The 25,903-nt window shown below is 34.6% G+C and overlaps 1 protein-coding gene across 1 annotated transcript in view; it reads right to left on the reverse strand.

Moving 5' to 3' along the window:
- The window catches only part of LOC135223869 (liprin-alpha-1-like), a 294,483-nt gene that overhangs the window by 138,464 nt on the left and 130,116 nt on the right, over positions 1 to 25,903 (reverse strand). The window contains exons 3-11 of the mRNA XM_064262769.1: positions 24,390 to 24,554; positions 23,945 to 24,019; positions 23,292 to 23,438; positions 22,250 to 22,339; positions 10,932 to 11,072; positions 10,482 to 10,628; positions 9,874 to 9,999; positions 2,204 to 2,378; positions 1,751 to 1,872 (exon numbers count right to left, since the gene is read on the reverse strand). Of these exons, the coding sequence (XP_064118839.1) occupies positions 1,751 to 1,872; positions 2,204 to 2,378; positions 9,874 to 9,999; positions 10,482 to 10,628; positions 10,932 to 11,072; positions 22,250 to 22,339; positions 23,292 to 23,438; positions 23,945 to 24,019; positions 24,390 to 24,554 (1,188 nt within the window). The remainder of the gene's footprint in view (positions 1 to 1,750; positions 1,873 to 2,203; positions 2,379 to 9,873; positions 10,000 to 10,481; positions 10,629 to 10,931; positions 11,073 to 22,249; positions 22,340 to 23,291; positions 23,439 to 23,944; positions 24,020 to 24,389; positions 24,555 to 25,903) is intronic.

The raw sequence follows: 25,903 nt of genomic DNA on the forward strand, positions 1-25,903 counted from the left end.
AACTATGTTTATCCTGGTATTATCCAATATAGTTTTTTCTCTGATATATTTAGCAATATTTATACCTTAGAAATGAGTGCTATAAGGACATTTCACGGAGCGACACAGGTTTAGCTCAGAAATAACCTTGTCTCATAAAAGTCAAGTATCTAGATATTCGTTTATACTAACTAGAGGCAAGAAATTCACTCAGAATTGTGTAAAATATGGCGAAACAAACTCGTATATGCCAGCAGCTGATTTCCAAACCAAAACATTGGCCACTCCATGGAATACCGGCTTAGATCTACCGTAGTATTTTATAATACAATAATATGAGAATAAATACATTATTATTGGATACAGTGAAGTAATGCATATATTTTTAAAAGATTTATGGAAAAGATGCATACGTATTTACTTTTTCTTCTGTGCTGATCTTAATTTTCGTCACTATGCCATCTACATAGCAGTGGCATCTCGAGCTCATATGGTCGTACCTTAATTTTTTGCTTGTGTAACAAAGCAAAAAATCAACTGAGTTGCAGAGTTATATTTTGTACTTCTATCCCATGGAAAAACAAACAAATTGCAGTGTTGCAAAATCAAATGTATACACGCATTTTGTCTTTTAAAATCAATTTATGCAACAATTGTAAATATAATTTGTTATAAAAACGTGATTCAATGATATAAATTAGAATTTTTTAATATCATTTGCATAACCTTTAAGGTCTGAACAGTATTTCTGTGAATGTTATGTATTCATTAGACATAACGGTGCTAGCGGCGATGTTAACTGAAAATTGTGCCATAAAAATACCTTATCTTTTTTAATGAATATTTCTTATGACAGCCGTAAAACCGATTCCCCGTTAAGCGATTGCGCCGTTAACCACGGGCCGCCTGTATACTGTAATGGATACAATCCGATATTTCTTTGAAAGATGTTCAAACTGAAAATTGCTATATTCTCCCATTCCAATTATATGAATAACCCATTGTGGCATTCACAAAATAGGCTTAGTCACATATACTACATGATTCAGTCACAATAAATAATGTTTTAACTCGTATGAAGTAAAATTCACAGAGGCAGCCAAAAAAAAAACCATGACTTCTGGAACCAAACATTTTCCAAAACCAACCAAAAAGGCTAAATTTTGCAATGGAATGCATTAGCATTGAACCTTCTAAATGGTCAAGAGCAAGTAAACTAAAATAACTGAAAATGACAAAAACTTCCCATTCATTTTGTTTTTACTGCTTTTTTCCAGAAAACGTTGCAAGATATCTGAACAAAACTTTGGAAAATCTTACAAAAGATGCACACAATATTTTCACTTTGTCAAAAGCAACAATCAAATGTAATATCTGACAATGACTATTCATGATTATTTCTTTAATGAAGAGGTTGATTCACTATCATAAAACCATAAAAAAATTGAAAAGGGTATCATAAATCATATACACTACACAACATCAAAAGAACACCACCATAAAGTAAAACCTCTTTGCAATCATGTGAAATAAGAGTACCTCCTGTCACAAATCTAACCCTTTATCCGTCAATGCGTCACTAAGATTGAAGGCAATAAAAGTATTTTTTCAGCTTGGATGATCATATGTAAATAAATCAATGTGCACTACATCTCTTTATATACTTAAAAATAAAGGTAAAAATAAATGAAGTAATCTGTGCCCTGGTTCAAGTTTTTCTCTTTTCTGAAAAAAAAACCAGGACCCAGAATGCTTGACATAACAATCTTACCTTTTCTTGCGTGGAGTCTTCTAATATTTTTCTGGTTCTCTCAAGTTCAGCAGTGAGTCCATTCTTCTCTTCTAAAGCATGCATTCTTTCCTTCAAGTGAACTTGTAGTCTTTCATTTGACTCTGAACAATACGGAGAATAACTTATCAGAAATAATAAATGATAAATGACATGTGTTGTCCTTTAAGGCACAACCTAATGTTTTCTCCATAATTTATTTCCGAAATATAGTATATCCAGTCCTTTTACTGATTTGTACATAAGTTTACATAATAATAATCTCAGGTATATGATAAATAATCTAATCAAGTTTGCTTAAAAAATTAACATTCTAAAATTATGCTGACCAATAAAGAATTGTTTCCAACCCTCTTCCTAAATTTATAACCGACATACAAAATTGAGTAAAATGCAGCATCATTTGCATGTATTTCACACATTATTTCAACGCACCTTGGAGTAACTTATCAACAGTAGCAGATAACCTGGAATTGTGCTCTTCATTCATCTTCAACCTCTGATTCAGTCGTAGCAATTCAGCACCTTTTTCTTCCAGCTGATTCTCCAAACGTTGGATACGATCTTCGGCGCTACCATGCTTTTCTTGGACCTGTTGGGAAAGGGGCTTCTGGGGTAATATGAGAATCGAGGCAGAGAAATAGTTCACAGTAAAATTTCCTAACTTAAGGCAAGTAAAAAAAAAAATGGGGTAATACATGTGTGTGTGTTGGAGGAGGAATGGATAGAGTCGAATGCAGTGGGTCTTTGTATTCATGGGTGGAAAGGGAGAGGGTCAGGTTTAACCCTTTCATTAGTGCAGTCGTCTTCCCTTTTAAGTGCTGCTGTCACAGGTGCATCCAAGCCTCAATATATGTGGGACTCCTCATCATCTCGATCTCCTTGTGGGATAACAGGAAGTGGCCTTCCCTGAGGTGTTGCCATCTCCTGCATACCTAGAAAGTCTCTTGGTAATATTGCATGGTAAAATTTGTTTGCCTACTACAGTACATAAAAACACGAAGCCTGCTATCATCAAGTTTAATTACATAGGAAAATACCCTTTCACTAAGAACACACAACTTACAATTATGCCCTAATGAATGGGTTAGGCAGGGGACATTTGGAAACTAGGTTGGCAACAGGACCTGGTTTTGAAACATCAATGATACTGTCAAAATTCTTTCAATTTAAAAGGAAGACAAAAGGGGAGAACACTTTCACAACAGCATAGGTTACACAGCTAGGGAAAACTACTTGTGTAAAAGCTGGGGCACTGCTACATACCTACAACTTTTATTCCAAATGCTATTTAGTGATGATGCCACAGGAAAAGTGAAAGCTGAAATAGATTCTCAAGCTAAATCTAAGGGGATAAAAAAGTGTCAAGGTTTTTAAACAGTTTAGTAACAAAAATTACATTACAGTACTAAATTTGAGATGGTGTTTCTAGACAAAGAAGTAGCTTGGAACAGCATTAGAAATAAAATAAACAGGACTTTAGATAAGTTTTAAAGAGCCATAGCACGTGATTATTCAGAGGAAATTATGCTTGATAGTAATGCAGTATATAATAATTTTATGATTCTGGATTTTAAATAGTTGTCAGAGTGAACTAAGCACTGCAATAACGGTTAGAAATAATGCAAAAACATAGGGATACCACAAGTTTGGAAAGCAATAAGAGCTATAAAAGGTTTAATATCTGTCTTACTAATACAAGGAAGGGCCAACAGTTGTTAAAAGTAAAACACATTAATGTGCTTGAAACTCAAGTACAGTATTTATGCAGATTTAAGTTGCCAATGATGTAACTTTGGAAGGTTCGGGAAAAATTGGACCATGTGATGAGGATGGGGATGAAAAATAGACTGGATCAGGAGAACAATAGCAGATGTTAGGTACGACAGGGCAGGAATATGAGGAAGATGTTTGTTATTTTGGGTTTGGATGTAAAAAGCCAGAATACATTGACACAGTAGTGTTGTTACATAAAATGGCAGTGACCGATACAAACCGTATGACTACAAGTGTGAGTCAAATTATGCATATTCTCACTGATCAGTGTTTTGCACATGTAATCAATATACTTCTCTACAGTTACGTTTAAGATGACTCTTACTTCAAATAGCCTATTTACATGAGGATCTTACTTCTGGCAGTAGTAAATTGCTTTTAAATATTATGATGGTCCGAAGTCACCTCACTAGGAGTGTGTATGCTTCACTTCTAGTTCAGGAGGTACATGTACAGCCATATGCCTTAAGAAACTGCGAGGTACTTTCAATTTTACACTGATTTTTCTATAATAACATTATGGGAAATAAACTGCTTTGCATCAATTTACTCAAGTTTATGTCGGTTAGCGACGTTATTAATGTCATCCGATACTACAATGGTTTGATGGCATATAACCCCATTTGGAGGCGCCCACAGTAAAGGTGAAAGCAAAATTTGAAGACATCCAGCTTTCGTCCGTTTTTCAAGACATGAACATGTTTTTAAAAACAGATGACAGCTCATTGTCTTCAAATCTTCCTTTCACCATTCCTGTGAGGACTTCTACATGATACTAACATCATTACTGGTTTTTTGTAGGGTGCTTAGGATTGTTTTTGGATGAACTGTTTTGGATATTCTTTATCTAAGTAAGAAGGAAAATGTATAATTTTAATTAAAAAAATACTGCAAAAACATTGAATTATAAAATTTTCTTTCTATTTCTATGTAACAATGCTATTGATGATGTTACTGGGTGGTTACAAGGGGTCTATGCCAATTTTTAGTGCACAAATTCAAGTTAAGTCATTTCTTGACTCAAGCTGACAGCAAGATTTGGAGCCAATTACCAATGTTATGCAATGTATACCTGTGACATGCTACTAAATTTTAGCTGAATGAAAGAAATTTATGTATTGTAAACTGCTTAAGTTTAGTAAATAGCCTGCTTCAAAAAGTTATTATAAAAACCAGAAGTGTAAATGGATCACAATGTGAAAGTTCTCCAAGCTAGATGATTTACTAATGACAAAAAAATTTGACATCATTTAATATACTTTGTAGTTTAATGATAAACAGATAATGCCAGTGTGTATACACCTACATCAGTAAGAATAGCAATACTGTCAGATGTTGTATGAAGAAATAACACTAGGTCACTTCATGAAGAGTTCACTGCAATACCACAAACAAATATCTATTCCAGGTAAAAGACTATGTGCTTGTATGAAGTACAAACCATTGCCTTACTAAAGCCACTTATATAAAACCTGCAAACAGTATGCAAAATGATCTCATTCTTTCCGGAAGTTATGTTTGCTGAGAAAAGATCTCAGACAATTGTTGTGAAAAGGCAAAAAACAATGCAGCTGGTGCCAAGGATCACAGCAAAGAGCCTTTAGCTTCACCAAAAGCAAGCAGCACACAACTCTATGAGTAGTAATCCCTACAGGGTGAGAAAATAGTACATGAACTACAGGCAGTTCCCAGTTATCGGCTAGGGCTATGTTCCCGGGGGTGAGCCCGTAAGTGAAAACCGCCATTAACCAAAATTTAGCAATCTATGGCTCCACAATGGCACCGTAACCAGTTGTTGATGCCATAATTCTATTATTGGCCCCTTATGGCGCCATACGGTGCTGATAACCGGAACTCGGCCCGTTATGGCGCCATATGGTGCTGATAACCGTAACTCGGCCCCTTATGGCGCCATATGGTGCTGATAACCGGAACTCGGCCAGTTATGGCAGCATAAATTGCTGATTTATGGCACTAGACAAGTGCCATAAAACTAGATCGCTGATAACCGGGGACTGCTGCCTGTAACTTGCATCTCTGCTGACTCAGACATAAGTAACATTCAAAGGAATATCCTTCTATTTAAATTCCAAGAAAAACTATTTTAACACTTCCTGCTTTGCTATATGCTTCAACAAGCACATACACATTATCTGAAGCTTTATTTATCTTTATAGTAATGAGGTCTTATCTCTGTATTAATCTTTTTCCCATTTAAGCAGTCATTCTTTTAGAAGCTTAATTAGGAATTTAATGGTTATTATGACTGTTTCAAACATCGAAAGATTGTGCTTACGTCCAATAATAATAAAAAAAAATAAATAAAATATAAATAAAATGTACACTACCTTATAGAGAGTACTTTTTGTTTAACAACAATGGCCTAAGAACAAAGTAATCCATGTTTAGAATTGCCAGTGTCCAACTTAGGACTAGCCTCTCTTAATACCTTGGTCAGTGCTTGGGGAAATTAAGTATGTACCTTGCCTATTGTAGGGACTTGCTGTCTCCAACCTTTCTTATATTTAATTAAACTAATTTTGCATCAGTTTGCCTTGACTTTCTTGCTTTTTTTCAATGAACTTGCTCACTTTACCTGTTCATAAACAAAGCTGCCAACAGACCTTGCATTTTTGGAGGGCACTGTGTCTCTGTAAAATGACAATGTCTTACATTCCAGGTACAACTGCATCATCATGAGCCAGAACTACAAATACTTAGGCCTATGGTTCCATTTCCTCCCCGTGAGTTATGTTTCTTTATGTATATTATTCAATCTAATAAATACCATTACATGTCACGACTGATGTAGTTTCCAGATGGTATCTGGATCTTAATCTTTGTCTTATCTTTCTTAGGAAGGCAATTTTTTCCGACCTGATAATCTGACAGATTTTGATACTATATTGCACTTTACTTTCTTAACCCTTTAACGCTGATTGGACGTATTGAACATCGACGAAAATTGTCTGTCGGGTGCCGAACTGACTTATGGTATGTCGACGAAAACATTTTTTTTTTAATTCGCGGAAAAATAGTTATAGGCCTACTAGGCAAAAACTTTTGAATCACACGCCTTGGGGGATGCTGGGAGCTCATGGATCAAGCTGTTGTTTTGTTTACAATCGTTAGCTAGGCGCGCAAGCGCGAATTTTTTTCTTCTTGCACTAAAAAGCATCAGCGACACATCTCAGAAATTATTTTGTCACTTTGACATAATTTTTGCACCATTTTATATCAGCCATTACATAGAGTATTATAGATGAAAATGTGCGCAATTTCATGTAGAATACAACAAAAAACAACTCATGGTTGTAGCTTTTATCAGTTTTAAAATATTTTCATATAAATAACGATAAGTGCCAAAATTTCACCCTTCGGTCAACTTTGACTCGACCGAAATGGTAAAAAACCTCAATTATAAGCTAAATCTCTTACATTCTAGTAATACTCAATCATTTGTCTTCATTTTGCAACAAATTGGAAGTCTCTAGCACAATATTTTGATTTATGGTGAATTTTAGAAAAAAAACTTTTTCCTACGTCCGCACGGTAAAAAATACAAAAATTTTCGTCCGATTGTCATAACGTTTGGACAGTTTTATATTAGCCGTTACATAGAGTATTATATATGAAAACGTGCGCAATTTCATGTAGAATACAACATTAAACAACCCATGGTTGTAACTTTTATCAGTTTTGAAATATTTTCATATAAATAAAGATGTGCCAAAATATCAACCTTCGGTCAACTTTGACTTGACCGGAATTGTCGAAAAACGCAATTGTAAGCTAGGACTCTTATATTCTAGCAATATTCAATCATTTACCTTTATTTTGCAACAAATTGGAAGTCTCTAGCACAATATTTTGATTTATGGTGAATTTATGAAAAAAACTTTTTCCTTACGTCCGCGCGGTAACTCTTCCGAAAAAATTATAAATTTTTTCGTCCGATTGTTGTAATGTTTGCACCATTTTAAATTAGCCGTTACATAAAGTTTTATATATGCAAATGTGTGCAATTTCATGAGAATACAGCAGAAAACAAACCATGGTTGTAGCTTTCATCAGTTTTGAAATATTTTCATATAAATAACGATAAATAGAAAAATTTGACCTTCGGTCAACTTTAACTCGACAGAAATGGTCGAAAACTGCAATTGTAAGCTACAACACTTACAGTCTAGTAATATTCCATCAATTACCTTCATGTTGCAACAAATGGGAAGTCTCTAGCACAATATTTCGATTTATGGTGAATTTTTGAAAACAGGTGTGTTGCTTTGATCGTTTTACAATTTGTTATATACCAAAATCATTGCAGTTTAGTGTACAATACAACAAAAAAATAATTAACTCATTAGCTTTAACCGTTTTGCTCACAGCGCGATTTGTATACAATTATATATGAAATTTTTTTTCGCGCTGTCATATATGCCAATATTTACATATCATAATGATATTTTCTTTTCATTTCTGATGGTTGCATACTAAACTTCAGGCAATGACAAAAAAAAGGAGCCCAAAATGAACTCTTAATCTTGAAAATTAAGTGTGCTGTGATCTTTTTTAAAAACTTTTTTTTCCGCGTCGGCGCTCTCTCGCGAACGTCGCCGGCATATGGGAGACACTTTCGGAAATACCGGCTTGGCATTTAAGGGTTAACTGATGATAATATCCCACCTAGAAAGCTGCTTCTCATTTCTATTGACATTAAGGCTAAAGAGATATCCGATTATCAGCCAATGGGATGTCTTTGAGTGAACAGACATTAAAAAAAACTTTTATGTCCATAAACATAAAACACTTCATCAAACTTCCAGTTCCACCACTCCTCCAACTGGAAAGACACACAAGGCATAAGAAAAGGAGAGGGAGTTAATTATGAGGAAGTGTTACCCATTTGACCACTTAAGAGTGAGTCTGGGCAATTTTGTGCAGCTACAAAAATATCATTACTTATAATATTTTACACAAAAAAAACCACTGCCTTACAGAAAGATCCTCTTCATGATGTATTACGTACTTTGAAGTGTACCATTTTACAGCAGAGATTCATTGGTATGTGTGAATATGGATTATAAACAACTTGAAGGTGCTCCTCATCCTCTGGCAGAGCATCAGTACCTTGATAAAATTATGCCAAGCCTCTACTGCTCAAGGGCCATAGTCGTAAGTTCACGTAAAGCACTGATTTGCATTTGAAAACTTTTACAATTTCAATAGGAACTGTGGCTTTATATTAATGAATAGTATGTGTAATTGACTAATAATAGACATAATCTTAGACACTCAGTAGAGAAAAGGTTCTTCAACAATGCATGGAGATTTCTATAGCTGAAAGGTCATATATTTTTTAAAATTTTTACAACTTTATCATCATAAAATAATATTTGAAAGATCAAAAAGGAGAAATTAGGAGTAATATAAACACAAAACATCACAACAGAGAAATAATTTGATAATCTACTAATTACGAGAATGAATTTTAAAAAAAGGAGGATGGCAATATGGTATACGTATGGACAAATATCAAGTCTGAATTATTTTGAAGTCGCGTATAACCTTAAGATAGAAAATGGTTAGGCTCAAAGTTAATCCACAACAGTATGAAATCTGCTAAAAGCAGCTTGTGAGCCAGCCACTGGAATATAACTTTTGAAATCAAAGGATAAGGGCCAGAAGAATAGGATTAGCAATGAATGTTAAAAGGTACTATACAAAAAAACTTATACCGTACACCTGTGTGAGATTTTAACAAGGTAAGGCCACCAGAACACAATTGGAGGTATCAAAGAATGTTGGGGAAGAAAGGTCAAAATAAAATGTTCATATTAACAGCTGCCAACTTGTCTCTGCACCAGGGAAACCAAACTAAAGAAGTTATCATGAACTTCATGATAAAATGAGATAGCTCTTGGAGAAGTAACATGCTAAAAGTAAATGAGTTTTCTGTGAATGTTGAGGCATTCCATAGACTGCAAAGAAAAAACAATTAGATATCATGATAAAATCTAGAGTGCCAACTAGCAGGTTTGTCAGACAGACTTGATATAAAAGTTGGTTTCCATTGAGGACTACGTATCATAAGAGTGCCTTACAGTATATAAAAATTAATGGGAAAATGCTATACAGAAATGAGTCCATGCAAAGAAAAGATCCTTTCTTACTGATAACAACCAGTAACACAAAGCTTTGGAAGACAGTTTCCCTAATTAACCCAATTCCATATAGACCAATGTTTATTCAAAAGCAGAGTAAATGCTTTCAGAGAAAACTTCTACTTAAAAATATCTGTATTAAAAGAAATATGAAAGATTTCTCACCTGATGTAAGGCCTCCATGCGTTGCTTCAACTCCTGTTCAACATCAGGGAGTTTGGCATACTGCGCAAGCTTCTGTTCGCTCAATTCCACTTTTTCTTGCAATGCACGTATCTTGTCTTCTTGTAACTATCCATGCAAAAAGGAAAATATTTAAAAAAACAACTACACCACAAGTAACAGAATAAAGCTCCACTTCAAAAGCATTCCAAAGTTACAATATAATTATTATCATCATCATCATAGTACAGTATGCCTAAACTAATGTGTGAAAAACCCTGAATTTCTAAGGCTTGTACAAATGGGTGTTTTCCTCATTTACGACTGCTCTGAAACAATTTCTCAACTCCCAATACTAAAAAATTTTGAAAATGCAGACAAAAATTCTTTAAAAGATCTATGCCCATAACTTAATGCAGTGCATACTTGACCATGGTAGGGATCTGTTCCAGCACTGCACCTTTAGTTGATTTCTGCCGTAAGCCGGTACTGTACTGTACGTATTTAATGATTACATTTTGTTATAGACTTTGTTCTATACGTTCCCAGTCATTAATTGTCTGGTACTGTCATAAAGTGAACTCCAACAAATGATTAAAAAATCTGACTACCTTGTACTGTGCTTCTTTATTTTTCAGTTCTTCTTCCAGCTTTTCATTCAGGTCATGTAAAGAAGTAGATTCTCTCTGAGCATTGAGATACCTCTTCTCTAGCGTTGCAATGCGCTCCTCTTGATCTTCTTTTTGTGCTACGTTTTCCTGTAAAAGCAGATTCGGTTAAAAGAATGTTCAAGTTTTTGAAAGCCTTTTTCTATCCTATTTCTTCCTCAGTGATCCATATTTCCTTGAATACCTAATGGTCCTTTTAACTAGCAATATGACATGAAAATTACACCCCATCAACAACACACGTACACTTTTTCTCAGGTGTATTTTATTTCATACTGCCTTGGATTATTCATTGGCAAAGCAAATGTACAAAATTGCATTATATACATTCTTATCATTTTCATAAAATATCTCCAATGACAAGTCAGTCTAATCCTAATTATGACACAGTACCTTTAAATCTCTCTGAAGTCGAGAATTAATCTCCTGTGCTTTTACAAGCTCCTTTTGGGTTAATGTCAGATTTTCCTCGAGCTCCTGCAAACGATTTTGAAGCTCTCGCACTCTTTCCCTCGCTGCATTCAGTTCTGCTGTCTGTCAAAATACACAATCAAAAATTAGCACTGATATATAACTACAGAATCTTCAAAGAAAAAAATGACAAGCAAGGGTGTTTAAACATCACAATAACTGAAGTAGATTTTTCCACACTTTCAAAATACATCCACTATTTCCCTTACTCTGGTCAATACAGTACATAGGTTATTCATTGAAATGTTAATTCTAAATTATTAAGAAGGAATAAATGCATTTTCATTCAAGATCCAGATCATTAAAAAAAATAAAAGTTTGTTAATAAAATAATCCTAATTCTACAACACAAAAACTTCTGTAAGTCAGCAAAATTTTCCAACATATTTAAAATTAGCTATGAATTTTAATACCAGTATTCTAGGAAATGAAAAAGATGAAAACAAAAATAGAAGACAAACCCTATAAGTATCTATTTTAAAACTGCCTTAATCTTCTGGACACAGCCCATTCTTTTACCAAAAATTTATTATTTCTACCATAAAAATGTGAATGTTATATATCTATTAAATCCCTCTTTCCAAATTTGGACTAAAATTAGAATTATAAAAAAAAATTTAGACAAGAAGCATTTGTACACAAAAAAGGATCACACTTTTGTCAAACACCAAAATTTTATGATAAAAAAAAATTGAACATTCATTTCCTCAACACCTATAAATGAATTACAAAACCCTATGACTACTTAAATAAACAACAAGTTAGGTTTGCATGAAAATCATCTGCAGAGAGAGAGAGAGAGAGAGAGAGAGAGAGAGAGAGAGAGAGAGAGAGAGAGAGAGAGAGAGAGAGAGGAGGGAGGACGAGTAAAGAGAGGAGGGAGGAGAGAGAGAAGGAGAGAAAGAAAAACTTGCTATAGAGAAGTAGTTTATATAAGGTTAAATACTCTTTGAAATTAATACTGTTCTGAAAACCTGTTTACATCATGAGGTTTGAATTTCAGTGGTAATCTCAGCATTTTCTAACATAATTCTAGATACTGAAAAGATATACAGCAAGTGTAAAAAAACCATATGATCACTAAATCTCATAACATTCACTATTCATGAAACCAATATGCTTATGCTCATCTATTCTATGCATTCTGCCTCTGTGCTGCACTTACAATACATAAGGCAATGCCAAATTCAAGACCACATTCTTAAACTACTTGAGCTAGTATTAAATAAAAATAAAGTGTTATCCACACAGAAATCAGCAAATATAAACTAACTGTGATATGAAGTCAGGCAATTTCTAGACTTCACGTTTCAAGTTTCCAATTAGTCTATAAACAAGCTGGTTTGCAAATAAGACAGGAGTAACATGGGAAATGGCACATACTATAAACTAGGTAGTTTGTAAAAGCTAAACCCTGAAAATGAGATAACATACTTTCTTTTTCGGGTCAAGATTACTAAAGTTAGCATGCATGTGAATGGAGCCAGAATAAAAAAAAAATACATCAATTACCCCGACAGACTGTTTTGTATGATACAACGTGAATAAAAACTGATGAATAAGTTTCTACAGCGCTCAACTCTAAAATCTAATGGTAATTAAGTGATGCAACACTCCTCTATACGGAAAACATATGACATTACAAAGCTTTACTTCTAACAGTAAGACTAATCAAGTAACAAATAGTTACAGCAGGAACATGTAATCTTCCTGGTGATAATCTTGAGAAAGTAATGACAAAATTCAACACTTACATCAAGCTAACTTTACCACAACTGCCATAAATTCTTATGGTAACCATCATGGTCTTTGTGATAAGTCATACTGAAAATATTATTAATGGAAGAATGTGCATATTAAATGCTGTACAAGAAAAAGTACCTAAAACATATAAACTTTTAAAAGTGCTGTACTTTTTTACAAAAACAAAATCTGTTACATTCCAAGATCTAAGACTACTTTCTCATTTCACACTTTTTCATATTTCTTGAATGGTGTAACAGAGCAACAAATAGGGACGAAAATTTCCAGCTACTTGTGAACACTCTGAGAACAAACTAATTTTACAAAACATGAAAGAGAGTACAGTACTACTGTCAAAGATCTAACACAACGCACACTGATTTACAACTCACTAAATAATAGGTGCTACTTCAACATTAGACAATTAAGTTCACTGCATTCAAACTGGGAATCAGTCTTTCTAAAACAAATTTTCCAGTGTCACTGGATTAAAAAAAAATGCTCTGGCACTTCTGTTGTTGCAAGTACAAGTCCTCATGATTTTTGTCGGAAAAAATGATCATACACAGCAATATTGATCTCTCCCTCAGAGAATTTCACTGCTTAATATATATAGTACTGGACAAAATTCTCAATATTCCATTCTCTAATGCTCAAAACAAATAAGGTGATATGTATACCCAAATTCCTTGATTAAATACTTAACTGACTTCCTATACATACTTCAAAGCTCCTAATTTTGGTTAAGTGGCAGGAACTGCATATTATAAAAAGAAAAAACCATTCACTTACAATAAAACTTTCACTCAAATGCAATATACAGTAGTATTATACAGAAAGACAACCAACACCATGACAACTCAAACTTTATCTGTTAAGCAAGCAGCTCTTGTACTAAACATTTCAAATTAACATCAGTACTGTAGTTTGTCTTACTGTAAGCAATCAACCAGCTGTGCCAGTATCTTAATAACTGTTTCATAACGGGTAGACCTCTTACAACAATAGGCACACGTACATTCACAATACACCCTAGAAACAATATACACAAAAACCTTCCACAAAACAAACCGTCCTGAGCAGTGTCAGCAAATTTAAACAAAACCTTACCAAACATAGAAAGATTGACTCTAAACTTACTTGAAACCTTTTTTAAAATTAATATTATCAACATATATCAATTTGAAATTAAGATTCTCAACATATATCAATACAACATTTTACAGATCAATATATTATACTTACAGAAAACAACACCTCAGACCGCAAGACTTTTTAAGAATAATGTTGACTATTTTGCTCTTATGTAACAAGGCACTTTCTAAATGCCATTGTTCTCCTTCCATTCACTGCAGCAAACTACCTTTTAAACTTAGGGACTGAACTAAATTAGCCTACTTGCCTTTTTTTTTAATTTCACATGATGTGCTTATCTTTCACAAGCAATCTTTATTGCTTACACCCCATTTACTTCCATCTTCTTATGATTACACACATCAATTCCTACACCACAGAGAGAGAGAGAGAGAGAGAGGAGAGGAGAGTAGCACGAGACGACGAGAGAGAGCGGAGAGAGAGAGGAGAGGAGGAGGAGAGAGAGGAGAGAGACGAGAGAGAGAGAGAGAGAGAGAGAGAGAGAGAGAGAGAGAGAGAGAAACCTCATTGGAATAATAACTCCAGTACTGAATTCTGAAAATAGGGATATAATACAATTTGAAATGCCCTCTCTGAAGCTGTCAATCCAATGCATGTGTCAAGAAGAGAAATATATACGTAAGTCTTCGCTGAAAAGCGATACCTCCAGGTCTGTGAAAGAGGCATGTGGCAATGATGAAATAAGCAAAAAAACAGTTGATAGAGGGATGGCAATGATGAAATAAGCAAAAAAACAGTTGATAGATCCCTCAGGAGTAGAGAATAGTCTCACTTGTTCTTCAAATACGACAATACCTATTCCACAAACTATGCTCTTGTTATTTTCACACAGATAAAATCTTCTAATGCATATTGAACTGGATTTCCAACAGAATACACAGTGGTCATCTGGGGTAAAGTGTCTTTATAATTACTCTTATAAAAAAACAACTTTACTGAACAAAAAAATTCTAAAGCTGCTCTCTGACAAGCATTGCCACATATTTCCCTGTCACCAAGGAAGCACAGATTTTCTGTGAATAACATTTACTGTATCAATGCAACAATTGAAGGCTTATGCACATGTTTAATTCCTGTTTGTCATCCAGACCTTGACTAAAATGCACATCAAAAATTAAATGTCTGTAAATTGATGAATTAATCAGCAAGCTAGTACTACAGTATAGTCAAGGGCAACGACTTTGAAAGTTCATCATGCTGGTCAACAATGGATACAATTTTGTCCATAGAAATACCATGAAACACATAGGAAGATGGCTGTCAAAATACATGGACAGAAATGACCAACTATCAACTATAGCTGATCTTTTATTTAAATTAATAAATACTTTTTGCACATTAGGCTATTCAAATAATAATGACAGCTGCTTCCAATGCACATCCTATTATACATGAAATTAGGCACGCTGTTGACCACTTGCCAAGGGACAATACAGACTTCAGACTAATTGGATGAGGCTGTAGAGATAACAAACAAATTAGGTATGTGCTAATAAGTGAGACTTAGAAAAATTCCAACATACCCTTGGCCCATAATAAATACTGTATACGTACAAAGGTTACCTTTCAAAGTTACAGTATAAACAATAACTACCAACACAGGAGAGCAATGAGTGGAAGGTTTACAGCTGATAAAATGCAACTGGGTAAAAATACTGTAGTACATTGTTTAGGCATTACATTTACAAACAATACAGATGAATAGACATGGCAAATAATTCATAGGAGGGATCTTCATACATAATGTTACAAAAGCTACGTACAAGTTATGGGTGACAAAGTAAATTTTCTAACCACGAGAAAGGTGATTTTGTGAATTTTACATTGATGAACGATTAAAACACTTACACATCCATGCATCTCACTTACCAGTACTGTCACTCAAACAATGACACTTTACCAGAAAAACAATAAAGTATTCTAAGTACCCAACACTTGGCAAGGTATCAGTATCCCAATGTACACTTTTTGTGCGTAGCTACAATACAGCATGAAACACAGAGAAAATGGAAAAGTATCTAAATACAATCTCCATCATTTACACTACAATTCCATGATATTTTTGTAAGGACATTCTACGTGCCTTAACAGACCATGATATTGCTACAATGCTGACAGTTTTAAACATACTCACAACTGTATATGAAAAGTGCTTAGACTTTATATAGAGTACGTACAACTAGGAATAAACTCAGCAGATACACAACTCACCCTTAATAAAAAATATTACATAACATTCATCAAGGTTTTCTACTTAGCAATCCATACTCTGTAGACAAATTCAACATTATCACTCCTAATTTCATAACTTGCTAGTAAATGAAAATCAAACAGTTAGCCTTGTATTCGCAAACAATATCAATGATTGCCTTAAATTGCTGAAAATTCCTCACAGATCATTTTTATCAATAATAAGACAATTTATAATTATGACAACGTGCATATTGATTACAAAGTTTTCTTTTTAGTTGCCTTTCATACTTATTTGTTTCTGAATTTTTTTAGTCTATGAATCTACATAACTAATCTGCGCATAATTTCAGCCTTTAAGGCACAAACATTAAGTTTTTCATGAAATATCAACCATGAATCCTCTCTCGGACATATTTAAAAATAGACGGTACAATAAAAGGAGAAATCAACTAAAGAAACAAAAAATAAAATGCACTGACAAGACAAAACAAAGCACCTTGTGTGGTGAGAGAAGATGCACAAGTGAGGGAAGAACTGACAGAAAAAAAAAGCTTCTGATATATAACAAATTAATAAATAAATCCAAGTAGAGAGTATCATGCTAAAACAAACCATGAAATTCCAATAAAAAACAGCTTATTCCTCAAGATGCATCCATCAATGCACTGTCTATGTGTCAAAATCAACACAAAGGTTGTAAAATAAAGCAGCCTATCAATTGAAAAACCCAAATATGATAGTATTACCTTTGATTCCACAATACAAATACTTTTGTCTCCTTCAAGCCAAACAAACCTACATGAACATGACTTCAATCAAGGAATATTCAACATAGAAATTTGTAGCACAATCAACTAAAAGCAGCAAAATAAATCACATCATTGTTAGTAAATCTTTGGGATGGGATAAACTGGTGTTATCTAAATTCATGCCTCTTCCCAAAAACAAAATGTGTCTGTGGTATAAAGTACCTACCACCTCCTTACTTGAGTGGGTAAGTTCAGTAATCACACTGACAGCAACCTAAAAATTGACAACATGACAATAATCCATATTTCTTACTGTTTAACCTTAATTCATTTTTTTTTCACTCAACATAAACCATGGGCTTCTAATTCAGTACTACGTATTTAGATTTTATTCCTCATTCCTCATCACTACTGCACAAGAACAGGCCTACTTTTCAAAAGGTCTTCTACATTTCAGAGCATACCTTACCAAGCAAGCAGTATTTAACTTATAACCTAACCCAAAAGAGATCCTCTGCTGTCAAGTTGGTTAACAACTAAATATACAGCCTTCTATGTGGGTACCTAGGTAGCCATCCTACCTGGAATATCACAAATGACAGAACTACCCACATTACCTAATCTGCCATCTTTTGAGATATACAACTAGTACATACTGCTAGGTATCTGGACCCTAAAACTAATCCTATCCACAATACCATGACAGATACCACTAATTACTCAAGCTGGCAGTGACTTACTCTAACTTGACTTCTACATGAACTTACAACATGACCAACTTGGGTACGACCTGGCTTTTCATTAACAATTATACCAGCTGGAGTACCCTATTCCTGCTTCAAATGCCTTTCCATACAAGAATACATTCAAGAAGTTAACGGTTTGTACTTGCCACAGAACACTTTTTATAAGCTAAGCTGTAGTATATCAAGGTCCCCCCCTCTTCATTCACGACTGACAAGATACACAAATTAAATTACAAGATGGAAGAGAAAAAGAGAGAAGTTAACATCATGCTTGAAGAGACTGCCATTTCAATAAATCTATGGATGAAATAGTTTTCTACACACCATACTTAATTACTATAGAGCATAAAAATTTCCAGACAGTGATACACCTAACAGCTTTGCTAAAAGGTCCCTGATAGCCTTAAGTTTGAGTTAATGGGTGGAAGAACAGTTTACATATTTGTTCAAAACCTTCCTCAACGGGATCCAAGGTGTTTATACCTCTCCCCTACCCTACTTATTACATCCCTTCTCTTGATGAGGAAGCATGCTTTTGGCATATTTACTCATGTCAATTATTTTCAGATTTTATCTACTGTATTTTCACTTTTCATACATTTTAGTTAATGTTTTGGCTGTGGCCTAAATTTGCTTTTACAGATAAAATGAGAATCAGTCAAGAGATTACACACATACTGTACATACTTTACATATATATTTATATGCTCCCACTTACTGGTACTGTGTACAAACACACCCACACACATATATATAGTAATAACCCGAACTTACGAGAGGTTAGGTTCCAGACCCCCTCAGGCACGGTCTCTGAAATTGCTAATAAATGCTTACTTCTAGTTTGAACAAATAAAGATGACCCTAATCATGCTCCCTAAGTATTAGGCTCACTTTTAAATAAAATTAAAGTTACTGCAATTTGATTTAAAAGTTAGCTTAATACATTACCCTTAAAAAAGGAATAACTAGTTGGCATAAAAATAGTTAACGTAACTATTATGTACATACGTATTCATTTTTGTATGTATATACTAAAGATACCTGTAATTCATAGGATACCATTTTCTTTTTCTGTCAGACTAAAAGTTTTCTTTGCATCACTAGGTAAACTTCATAAGTCAGTCATAACGAAGTTACACAATTAAATAAAATAAAGAAGACATGTATGTACATAAGTAATGTTTGCAGAGGGTGAAGGTCAAATTAAATCAATTTAAAATCATGAACTAGTATGAGAGCTAACTGCGAATGAGAGAGAGAGAGGGAGAGAGAAAAAGAAATACATACGTCATGTAGGTAAAACTCTGGAGGGGTATCATCTTTAAAAAAAGTGAATGGGATCACATCTTCTGAAAGTACATTAGCTGTATGTGCTGCAATTATGTAACATAGTACATACAAAATGTATCAGCACTTTTCTCTGAGGTTAAGAAAGTAGTTTTCACAACGACAACTCTGATGTTTTACTAGTTGATCATGGAGTTCTTATATAGTGACTAACACTAAATTACCTACTGCCTTTGTATTAATTAAAAAAATATAAATAGCATACACACAATCTCTGTACTGATTTTACACTTTAGTACGTACTTCAGAAATTAAACAAAGTTTCTGAAGGGATATCATCTTTGAAAAATGCAGTAGCTTTGTGAGTGAGTATCACATCTTATAAAAGTACATATATGCACTAACTGCATATCTATGCATGTACAAAAATAAAAATAATATGTTATTAATAAATATTTTATACAGAAAAGCTTTAAAATTTTAAAATTTGCATAAAAATTACACAAACACTTTTGCAGGGTTTTGCAGTGCTTCTGAAGGGTTCGCAAATGTTCGCGCTATTGTGAAGAACTCGTGCATGATAATTAGTTAAGTTCCGATGAAAAGTTCGTGCTATTGTTAGTTCACGCACATTGAATCGCATAAGTTCGGGGTATTACTTTGTGTGTGTGTGTGTGTGTGTATACAGTGGTCCCCCCGTATTTGCGGGGGATGCATACCAGACCCCCCCGTGAATAGTTAGAACCCGCGAATGTTTGAAACCCTTATAAAAATGCTAAAAACAGCCTATTTTGTTAGTTAAAACTCAAGAAAAACCCACTAAAAATTTTCCTACATGGTTTTTTTTAATAGTTTTATCACAAAAAGTGCATTTTATGATGAAATTCATCAAAACAACCAGGAATTTGTGGATATTTATCATAGAAAAATACCGCGAATGCACCAATTTTCCGCAAATAATGCAGGGAAACGTTCCCGAGAGAAATCCGCGAATGTGAGAGTCAGCAAATCTGGAGAACGCGAATACGGGGGGTCCACTGTATATGATTATAATCACTTTAGCACGTGATTCATTTATCACACATATCCACAGGTGAAAAATAAGAGACAGGGTGTAGGTCCTGACCGGTTTTGGCTTTATTTTCAAGCCATTGACAAAGGACTGATACATAGTATTAGAATTCACGAGTATATATACTACAGACAGTACTGACGAACATACACACAACAGTTTGAGACTGCAGATCCACCCACAGGCAGGTGTCAAGGTAGGAGTGGCTTTCAAAACTCATTTGGCTAAAATTTACAATAAATTCTCATTTTAGCCAAATGAGTTTTGAAAGCCACTCCTACCTTGACACCTGCCTGTGGGTGGATCTGGAGTCTCAAACTGTTGTGTGTATGTTCGTCAGTACTGTCTTTGTAGTACGTATATATACTCGTGAATTCTAATACTATGTATCAGTCTGTCAATGGCTTGAAAATAAAGCCAAAACTGGTCAGGACCTACACCCTGTCTCTTATTTTTTACCTGTGGATATGTGTGATCTATATATATATATATATATATATATATAATATATATATATACTAATATATATATATATTATATATATATATATAGATATATATATATATATATATATATATGAATAACTTGATCACGAAGTATATAAAACGTGATGCTATGTATAAATAAAGGTTTTTTTGCCACGAAGGAAAAAATGAAAAAACGAGTTGGCCGAGTACTTTCGGTCCTATTCGGACCCTTTACTGAGTAAAGGGTCCGAATAGGACCGAAAGTACTCGGCCAACTCGTTTTTTCATTTTTTTCCTTCGTGGCAAAAAAACCTTTATTTATATATATATATATATATATATATGGAAACCTGACATGCATCATCTGCATGTTTTTCTTTGTAGAACATCATCATATCATCCCTAAAATCTTTGCCTATCTTCCCCCTTTTTTTAAATTGTGTCTTCTTTTTTTCTCTCTCAAATTCCACCTGACTTTTTCATCCATTCTCCTGCATTCCTGAAGGCAATCTACCAAACAATCTCTAAACAGCACCTCAAATAATCCATCATTCCTTCTCTAAGCTTCAAAATTTCCTTAGTCTTCATGAAAATGTTTTTACTTCTCCCTGTACTTCCAATATAGCAATACACGCACTTCTGGACACCATTCTGGAGTTTTACACACACACACACACACACTTCATGTGCTTCTTCAACTTCATTGTCATTAACCCTTGCCCATTTTCCACTCATTTCACTTCCTCTTATCCAACTCCCTAAAGTGTACTTACAAAAAACATTTTCACACCATTTTCTCACACTTATCTTCCTTCAACTTACAATGATCAGATACATCTCCAGCTACAGCTCTTAACACCATTGTCCCATTAATATGAAACTTCCATTTACTCTGTACTCACTCAAAAGTCTTCTCCTCACCTTGTCACTGTTCACACATATTTTTATTATCTCAATTTTCCTTCAGCAACCAAAATAAATTATGCAAACAGTAAGTATGCATGTATGCATGTATCTATGTATGTATGCGGTAAATAAAAAATTTTCCATTAGGCATCAAACATTACATAATTATCATCTTCACTATGAAAAAATGTATGTAAAACTGAACAATCTCAAGCTAATGATATGCTAATTGATAAATCAGTTACATACTCTATCACCATAACATAACAGACCCAGCCACCAAAATGATGTCCATGACTTTTCCATACATTTTCACTAATCCTCTGAGATGAAAAAAAAAATGAAGGAAAAAGCTGAAGAGTAAGTCCCAATTACATTTCTTCAAAGAACCAACTCTTAATATGAAACAACACTTCACATGGACAAAAGTTGCAATGCAATACTGCATCAAGTAACCCCTGCAGTGGCAAGAAGCAGCAGTACCAGCAGCTATAGCAGCAGTAATTCTAGTTCAGAAAGCAAGCAAGTCCGTGAGATGATAGTTTAAAATATGCAAAGCTCATATACTGTATATATAACTTAGCTGACGGCTGCTGACCTTAGTTTACCTTACCAGGCCATTTTTGCTATGTCGAACCAATTGAAAATTTGTGATTTCGTCACATGTCAATTCCTTGTTACTAGCATTCAATTAGTGAGGCACAACAAGGTCAGTGAAACAGGAACAAAAACCAAACAAAAGGGATTGTGTGGTAGATAGAGAATGTGACACACATAGAAGTTGAGGCAGGTGGGCGGGCAACCGTCAGCAGAGGTGGAGCAAAGGACAATGGAACTTGTCCGAAGTGCTCAGGCAGCAGGTGATGCCAGATGTGCCACAGGAGAGGAGGAGGGGGGTTGAGGGGAGGTGATGATGATTTACCTGCTTGTCGAGGGAAGTCTGAAGGTCGACCAACTTGCCGTGTGAGGCCCCGTCCGAATCGGAGGCCCCGCCTGTGGTAGCAGCCCCACCCTATACAGAGTACATTACACTCAGCCCTAATCACATTGTATAAGCATAACCTCGGACTGGAATGATTCTAGTCATGATGCTCCAAAAAACTTGCGCGAGTCCTTGATCTCTGGACGTCGCAATTGTCTTTCCACAACTACTTAAATTGTTATTCAGATATTAATCTCTAGGCTACTTTCAAAACACCTGGAAAGCTCTCTCTGATTAAAACAATGTCAGTATGACCTGCATCAGTAACTTTCTTACAAATAATGTACAACAGATTTTATATTAGTTTTTAGAAAGGAAAATGTAGGTAGTAAGATTTTCGCAATTAAACTATTATTCTAATTACTCTTGAAAATGAAATAACATGCAGACTGAATGTGCATTCAGTATTAGTCTGGGTTAATTACAAGGTACGTATGTAACTTCGAAATGCATCTAATATAAATCTAATGATATAATTATAAGAACTATAAAATCTAAAAAAAGATATAGTATACACAAAATTTTATAGGACCTTCAACAAAATGGTGGACAAAAATATCTCACATCAGATGATTAAATTGGAAACCATGGCCAGAATGGAAGCATACCACATTTCATACGAGGAATCACAAAAGTACTACGTACAAACAACTTTAGGTGGTAGGTGTTTAAATCCATCCAGATGTCTTATAAAGCATCGTTTTATGTTTTCAAGGACAACACACTAGTGTACTGAACACATTTAACCAAAATACGTCTTGTCACTGAAATAAGTGTAATGTTGGAAGCCACTCACTCACACACACGCTATAGATCTCACTGACACCATTACTCTAAGATCCATTTGCATCTGCAAACTCTTTTGAAATTATATTGAAATGAGAACCAACTACAGTCATTAATTATTCTCACATTCCAATGGAAATGAAAGGTAACAAAAACAAAGGATCATATGGCAAAATTAAGAGGACATGAGGCCTACCTGTAAAGACCCATCTGCGTTAGAACCACCGCCTGACCCGCCCCCACTTCCGTTGCCTCCCACGCCCTCTCCAGACTCTGCTTCGCCATTGATGCGCTCACTCTCAGCACCATCTCCAGGCAGTTTGCCTAACTTGTACTGGTTCAACTGATAATGAAAGAAAATTCTGTCTTTTAGCATTGAGCACTCAATTACGACAATGTTTGCTCTACATGACTGTCTCACATTCACATTCAGCCAACTTAAGAAAACTTTAAATACAAATCACTAGTTGGAATCTAATTGAAGACAATGGGCATCCAATCTATTATAGCTACCATGTTTATTCAGACAAGAATACTGCTTGGGAAATTTTTTATGTTTTAAATAGAAAATATGTTAAGTTTCAGAAATGGCTTCTGCGCTACCCATTCTAGTGTACTTCCTATAATTTCAAAATATCCAGTGTACTGTTATACTTGCCAGCTACATGAGAATTAACAACTTTTCAAGAGCTGAATTTACAGTGGGTTGTAACTATTTAATGCAGTTCCTTAGCAGAATATATTACTGGAAAAAGAAACTATCTACCATATATCAAATTCTTTCAATCAATATTTCAGTAACAGTATGCAAAGACAAAATCCTTGTCCAATTAGTTCTTTAGCTCTTACCTCATCTCTGGTGTGGTTAAGGTCGTCTTCAAGAGAAGCCACACGTTCAAGAGACACCCGTAATCTTTCCCGTACCTGTCACATGGCAAGAAATACTTTGAGTAAAAGATAAGGAATGGAAAATTTCTATACCTTCAAATTATAAGCTTAATGTTAGGAAACACAAATCAATTTTTTTTTCTTACAAAAATGTATACTTGTTAAAGTACACTCCTTTTCAACCAATACAGAAGTTGTCTTTTATAAAATGTAAAAAAAATTAAACAGTGAAATTAGTTTACTGTAATAAATACCAACTTTCTGGTTTCATCTTTAGTATTCAGACAAAAGGTAATACTTAATCTCCTTAATTCACCTAAACACATGCTAAAATTGCACATCAGACTTACTTCTACTCAATTTAGGGACTGTAGTTAAACAGAGAAAGAGACTGTTCAAATGGTACCTTTTCATCCAGAGCTTTGTGATGCTCAAAAAGCGATTTAAGAGCCTTCAAAACTTCCACCTCAGATGACACCCCTGACTGTGATGCTGCCTGACGTTTGACCACCGTCATCCTTAGGGAGCGCTCGTGCCTTGACACCAAACACTCCAGATGCTCCAACAACAACTGAAACGAATGAAATTGTTGAGACTTGCTCATTAAAGAGGTAAAATAGTCTTTTTATTAAATCAACCTTTAAGGCTAGAGTGTCAAAGGATAAAAAGAGTTAATTCTCAAATAAAGAACTTGTCATCACTCTCCTAGGCAAACATCTTGCATGCTATGAGCCCCCAATCTCTAGCATGTCGTCTGCCATTTCAAGCCCCAGCAAAATGAAACAATGTGTTGTGAACCAGCTGCTAAAGTAAAGAGTATGTCCTACAGACAGAAATAACTTTATTCTGATTATCATCACTTTCTTACTTCCCTCTCAGTTCCAGCCTCCAGACCTTTTCACTGCAACGTGATTCTTATCAGCTTCCATCTTTTCAAACCTATGCTTGGCATTGAAAATCCTTTACTACTTTTAAACTTTGTAATCTGGGAGCTCTCCAGAGAGACCTCTTCTACATTTGATAATAAAAAGAGCATTCACCGATACACTCAAAAGAATACAGAGCTGCTTTCTAAACTGGTATATTTGTCTCACATCATTTCAGGTTACCAATCCAATTTAATTTTTCGTTTCTTTTCCACTGTGCTCATCTATTTTCCATATGTACATTATTAAACTGTTTAAGGCAGGTCATCTGCAACAACATCCATTCGGGCCATGCTGTCTGTAATCCTTTGTAGCATAATCCTGAGTTTCGGCAAACAAGAGGGCTAATAGGTTATTGTAACTAAACCTTGGATATACCCAGCCATGCCTCTTTTTTTGTTTTTTTAGCCTAAACTGTTCCGAGAACCACGAGTTTTCAAAAAGCTCCCTAAGATGTCTGTTATTAACCTTGACCCACTAGTAATAAATCAAGGTTAAACTGTATGATAAAGCTGAAGCATACCAAAATTGACTAAATAATATACGAGCAAAACTGATGAAAAAGTGTCCAATAAATCTGCGACATTAAACTTGTTCAACGTGACTTTGGGCCAAGGTCTATATGTGTCTGACTGCCTGCAGAAACTACACAAAATTTGAACACAATACGAAGATTGCCAGTAAATTCACCAGGCAATAATTATATAGTATTGCTGACGAACAGATGGACATTCTCACAAAAAAGTAATTAAAATAAACACCATACTTAAGTACAAGAATATCAAGGTTATCTTTAGCAACTTTCCTGCATGTACATATTCAATTACCAGTATCAATACTTTCATTATTTCTATCAGTGGTGTCATTAGCTGTAATTATCTTAAGTACTGCCATATCAAGACAGAAACCTTATTAAATAAGTTTTACCTCTCTTTTACTAACATATTTGCATTCAAAATGACATGGGGGAAGAAATAAAAATGAGCTGGTGAAT

This window comes from Macrobrachium nipponense, chromosome 10 (genome assembly GCF_015104395.2).
Source record: "Macrobrachium nipponense isolate FS-2020 chromosome 10, ASM1510439v2, whole genome shotgun sequence".
In the NCBI taxonomy this organism is placed as follows: domain Eukaryota; kingdom Metazoa; phylum Arthropoda; class Malacostraca; order Decapoda; family Palaemonidae; genus Macrobrachium; species Macrobrachium nipponense.